The 6,248-nt window shown below is 35.4% G+C and overlaps 1 protein-coding gene across 1 annotated transcript; it reads left to right on the top strand.

Annotated features, from left to right (window-relative positions):
* Positions 1–939, top strand: LOC105985218 (olfactory receptor 2L13-like). The gene has a single exon (XM_013015644.1). The coding sequence runs from the start codon at positions 1–3 to the stop codon at positions 937–939; it is 939 nt and encodes a 312-aa protein (XP_012871098.1).
* Positions 940–6,248: the final 5,309 nt, after the last annotated feature.

Here is a 6,248-nt window from a genome sequence, read left to right as displayed (position 1 = left end):
ATGGAGAAATGCAATCAAACTTCAAGTGACTTCATTCTGTTGGGGTTGTTGCCTCCAAACCAAATAGGGCTCCTTCTCTTGTTCCTCATTATCCTTCTGTTCTCTTTTACTTTGTTTGGTAACTCAGGAATGATCTACCTCATATATAAGGATCCCCGGCTCCACATCCCCATGTACTTTCTCCTCAGCCAGCTTTCTCTCATGGACTTAATGTCTATCCCAACCATTGTCCCCAAGATGGCATTCAACTTCCTCTCTGGCCAAAAGAGCATCTCCTTCCTTGGATGTGGGGTGCAAAGCTTCCTCTTTTTGACTATGGCAAGTGCTGAAGGCTTGCTGCTGGCATCCATGGCCTATGACCGCTTTGTGGCCATCTGCCAACCGCTCCATTATCCCATCCGTATGAGTAAAAGGGTATGTGTGAAAATGATCATGGGATCATGGATACTGGGCTCTCTCCACTCTTTGGCATACACAGCATATGCCCTTCATCTTCCTTACTGCAGATCTAGGGCCATCAACCATTTCCTCTGTGACATTGCAGCAATGGTACCTCTGGCCTGTATGGATACATGGATTTATGAATACATGATTTTTATGAGTACTTGCCTGTTCCTCCTCTTCCCTTTCCTTGGAATCACTGCTTCCTATGGACGTGTGCTTTATACAGTCTTTCATATGTGCTCACAAGAGGGAAGGAAAAAGGCCTACACCACATGTTCGACACATTTAACTGTGGTAACATTTTACTATGCACCTTTTTTCTTCACTTATTTTCAGCCTTCTCATCTTCGCTCTGCTACTGGGGATAAGATTCTGGCTGTGTTTTATACCATTCTCACCCCAATGCTCAACCCCATCATCTACAGCCTGAGGAATAAAGAAGTCCTGAGGGCTATCTCAAGAGTTCTTGGCATGTTCTCTTCTATCAGAAAATAATCGTTCAATCTCATACTTTTTGTTCTTTTTATTTTCTTTTTATTTGTAAAGACTCAGGACTTGAAATCAGTGTCTTACACTGTCTATGATAATACAATATGGCTGAGTAATAAATACAGCCATGCTTTTCAACTTTTTTCATGCTTTTTTAACTTTATTGTATCACTTCCTGTGTAACAATATACTTGAGCCATGAGATGACTATTACAGACATTCTACTGTTATTTTCTCTTGAATCTCAGGCAAGCTCTATTACATCAGGGTTCCATGCATTCACAGTGTGTTATAGGACTGTTCTTCTAGGGCGAACCTGAATTTATGAACCACTTTTATCAACTGCTCATGTAGCTTGGGATGAGAAATGCACACCACTGTGCTGAACTGGCCAAAAAACTCATCTCAAAAGATTTCTTTCCACTCAAGTAGGTAGGATGAGCCACAGGACTATGCAGGTGAGCCACTAGTACCCACTTGCTACTGTAGTTTATTACCCATATGTGTGTTGACCAGGGCATTTTATAACAACACTAGTGAAAATATACTGTGAGCCACATATGCAACTTTAAATTTTTCTATTAATGTATTTTAAATAGTTTTATTGTCATTGTAAAGGTGATGTACAGAGGGTTTAGAGTTACATAATCATGTCATGAGTATCTATCATCTATCTATCTATCTATCTATCTATCTATCTATCTATCTATCTATCTATCTATCTATCTATCTATCTATCTATCTGTATGTTTTTAAGTGTCACCTCTTTCCTGGCTTTTTCTGATTCTCCCTCCCGCCCACCCCCCCAACAAATTGTATAGTTTATTTTCAATATAGTTTCTAGTGAGTATCACCACCATATTTGTTCACTACATACAAGACAAAAGGTGAGAGTGGGGCGCTGGTGGCTCATGGCTGTAATCCTAGCTACTCAGGAGGCTGATATCTGAGGATCAATGGTTCAAAGATAACCCAGGCAGGTAAGTCCATAAGACTCTTATCTCCAATTAGCCATAAGAGAACCAAAGTGGTGCTGTAGCTCAAGAGGTAGAGCACTAGCCTTGAGCTGAAGAGCTGAGGGACAGCACCCAGGTCCAGAGTTCAAGTCCCATGACTAAAATAAAGAAAGAAAGAAAGATAGAAAAGGACAAAAAGTGAAGAAATAAAAATTGTGGCAAAGGAGAAAAAAAGCAAAATAACAAAAAAGCTATTGTTTCCATTTCTTGGGGTTAATTTTTATAAACATCATTTATATGACCATGTGCACATAGCCACTGAGCCTTTGTGGTCCTCTGCTAAGTATATCCTCTTTTGTACTCACTTTGGGAATGTTTAACGTCCCATATAATTCACAATGTATGAGTATAATTTTGTCTTTCACTATTCAGTGTCTTTACTTAGGGGTTTATAAGCACATTCTAGTCATAACAAATGAGGGAAACCACAAAACCTATGTTTCTTTGGGTTTGGCTTACTTTGCTTAATACAATTTTTTTAAAGCCTTTCTATTTCCTTACAAATGGTGCAATATCATTCTTTCTTTTCAAGAACTTTAGAAAGCAGTATGTGGAGGTTCCTGAAAAGTTTAAATATAGAGCTTCTCCATCACCCAAGAATTTCAATCCTGGGCATTTATCCAAAAGACTACAAAAAAAGGCCACATTAAAGCTAGTAGCACATCCAGGTTAACTGCGGTGTTGTTTATCATATGGAATTAATGAATATTAATCCAAATGGCCCTCAGTGAATGAATAAATCAAGAAAATGTGATATATATACACAATGTAATTCTAGTAACATATTTTAAATTTAAATACTTTGTGAAAAGTACTTTATTTCTTGTGTATACCAATGGTTTTAACACATCTATTTAATTCTAATCATTATAATTAATATAACATGAATTATGTTTATGCATGCTTATATATCATGAATTATATATTAGTGTTTCTGTACACCAAAATATACATGGACGATCACTTCAACAAATGCAGGCAAAACTGGATATCTAAATACAGAAAGCTAAAATTAGAAGTTCCATGTCCAGAAAATAAAAACAGATAAAATATCCTAATGCAGCACTGGGAAAGTTAAAATTTCTAGAAGAAAATATATCTTTAAAACTTATGGTGTAGTAAGATATAGATGGTATAAAATTGGAAATCAGTTTTTAAATGTTGATCTGTATTTGGGCTAAATATATTCAAGAACATAATATTCTACAGAATTGAACAGAATCCAATAATCTTACCATATAATTGACCTTAAAGTCAAGGTACAATAACATATGCCTTATAGTGTATTGGAATTCTGAATTTTGTAGTATTACATAATGTATTAAATCCATTTTAAATATTTTCACTTTGGTGTATTTTTTTGTCATAGGTATACTGTAAGTATAAGAATTATAATTTGTGGAGGGGAAGGGAAAAAACAAATCGTTTAAATAGGGATACAGGTGGACCCATTGCAACAATGAGACATATAAGTTGTTATGTCAAAAACGAACTTTACAACTTTGGTAGGGGGTGGGGAGGAGGGTTGGGTAGCGGGTTGGGAGGAGAATGGGATGGGAAGGGGAAACAAAGGAGGAAGCTACAATGTTTGATAAGAAATGTACTCATTATCTTGCCCATGTAATTGTAACCCCTCTGTACAGTATTTTCACAATAAAAAATAAAAAAAAGGATCATTTATACTTACAAAATGAAATTAAAAATACATACGTATGAAATATAGTTTTATGTATGTATGTAAATGAATCTAATAATATAGGCATTAGTAAGTAATTATATGAGCATCGCTTATGAGAAAGGAAACAAACATGTATCAAGCCACCTGTATGAAAAATCATAGTAATATTTTCCTACATAGTCAAAATAGAAATACCATCAACTTTGGAATGAATAAATGAATGCATTTATATAAAAGATTATATAAAACAATAAGCTGACAAAGATATAGTAATACTGTTACACAACTCAAATACTTATACCAAAAGGAGGAGGCAACAATGCTTGATAAGAAATGTACTCATTACCTTACCTATGTAATTGTAACCCCTCTGTACAGAATTTTCACAATTAAAAATAATAAAGCAACTAATGAAAGACCTGCAATAAATGTGAGAAAAATTAATTTGATCTTTATGACTTCAACTTATATTCAATAGGATTATCTATTGGTTTGAGGCATTTATTAATTTGGAAATGTATTTTAAAATGCCCAGAGGTTCCTTGTTTTACAATCAACTACAATTATGTGGAAGGTGAGGTAAATGTTTTAAAAGCCCTTATGACTTTAGGTGCAATAGATTGAAATGGTTGTAAACCTTGAAATGCACAAACGCATTGTGAGAAAGTCATGCAATAAAATACTACGGGAACAAAAATGAAAGATGATTTAAATATATCTTCAAAAGACAAAACTTAAAAGAATATTGATACTGTTGAATAAGCTATCAACATTAACCAATGGTGTGAAAGTGATTTTAAAAGGTTAAAATTGAAACAAGAAAATATTGCTAGTATATATGATAGTAATTACAAATAGGCAAAAGAAAAAAATTATTTGGAAATTGTCTTGAAAGACACTCCTGGAAATAATGACACTATTCTGTATTTTTTAAGATGTTCAGGTTACCAGCTTTCTGTTTATTTTCGTGTTTTCACTGATAGGGATGGTACGCAGGGCCTCATGCATGCTAGGCAAGTGTTCTATCACTGAGCTTCATCCCCAGCCTTCCTTTCCTTTAATTTGGTTTAATAAACACTTTTTAAATGGTGGTCTATTTTTTGGGGGGGTCCAATCGTGGGGCCTGAACTCTGGGCCTGGGCACTGTCCCTCAGCTCTTCAGATCAAGGCTAGCGTTCTACCCCTTGAGCCACAGCACCACTTCCGGCATTTTTCTTTTTGCTTATATGGTGCTGAGGAATTGAACCCAGGGCCTCATGCATGCAAGGCAAGTGCTCTTCCACTGAGCCACCTTCCCAGCCCCACTATTCTGTATCTTAAACTAGTAGATGTTTATACATTGCTCAGTTTGTAACATTGCCTTCCATACTTTTCAAATGAAGATACATTTAATGACTCATAGAGATGCCTGAAATTGCAGAAGTTCCCTATCTTCGTACATACTAGTTTTTCATATATACATTATAATTAATGAAGTACAATTCAAGAATTTAGTAGATAAAGATACTGGCAATTGTAACATGCATTATAGTACTGATTATTGTTTCTATTCTCATTAAGACAATAACATTCTTCTTTTCTATTAAAAGAAGCATATTATAAATTTAAATATATACATTACAAACTAACTGGTTTAGAACTATTATTAAATAAAATACTTAGTAATTACCAAACAATCATTGGGATGTTCTTGTGATCACTAAGATATCTACTAAGTGACTAAAGGGGGGGTAGTATATATGATGTGAAGGCAGTGAATGAAGACACAATTAACATCCCAGTTGGACAGAGTGACCAGTGTAATGTTTTATCACACTATTTAGTTTTATTATTTTTTTCATTTGCTTAGACATCCAAGAAAGTTACTTAACAACATGATACTTTTCATGAAAATTACAAATTTATCATGCTAGTTAAATTACGTAGGAGGAGTATTGGGACAATCATCCTAAAATACAGCATTCTGTCAATTATGATAAATGGAAGGAACATATAGAGTAGTCTGCAAAGGACTTTACTTACTGTGATCTTTCCTTGTCTGTGTAAATTAGGGACTATGGGAAGAAAATAAAGAAAGCTAACCCCCTCTCCCTTTTCTTCATATTGCTTTTTTTTTTTTTTCCGGTCAGTTGTGGGGCTTGAACTCTGGGCCTCGGCACTATCCCTCAGCTCTTCAACTCAAGGCTAGTGCTCTACCACTTGAGCCACAGTGACACTTCCGGTTTTCTGAGTGGTTTTTAATTGGAGATAAGAGTCTCACAGACTTTCCTGCCTGAGCTGGCTTTGAACCATGATCCTCAGATCTCTGCCTCCTGAGTAGCTGGGATTACATGCATAAGCCGCCAGTGCCAGGCTTTATTTTGCTTTTTGCTGGCTTTTTGCTGGTCACTGTTGAAATAGAGCCTTGTAAACTTTACTTCACAGGCTGGCTTTGAACTGTGATCTTGAAGATCTCAGACTCTTGAGTAGCTAGAATTTTAGATGTGAGCTATCAGTACTCAGCAGGGAAATTGCTTTTGTTAAATATGGTGCAATTTAAATTTTATGAATTCTTTATTTTGGGGGTTTTGCATTTATTATGTTTCAACAGCTGTTTACTGTCCAATAACTATACTCATTGA

This window comes from Dipodomys ordii, unplaced genomic scaffold, assembly GCF_000151885.1.
Source record: "Dipodomys ordii isolate 6190 unplaced genomic scaffold, Dord_2.0 Scaffold27, whole genome shotgun sequence".
In the NCBI taxonomy this organism is placed as follows: Eukaryota; Metazoa; Chordata; class Mammalia; order Rodentia; family Heteromyidae; genus Dipodomys; species Dipodomys ordii.
Note: the sequence above shows the minus strand (reverse complement) of the source record. Positions and strands in the feature narration are given on the sequence as shown.

Bases quoted from the DNA above. Each gene is read 5' to 3' on its own strand.
- LOC105985218 (XM_013015644.1), top strand. From the start codon at position 1: ATGGAGAAATGCAATCAAACTTCAAGTGACTTCATTCTGTTGGGGTTG.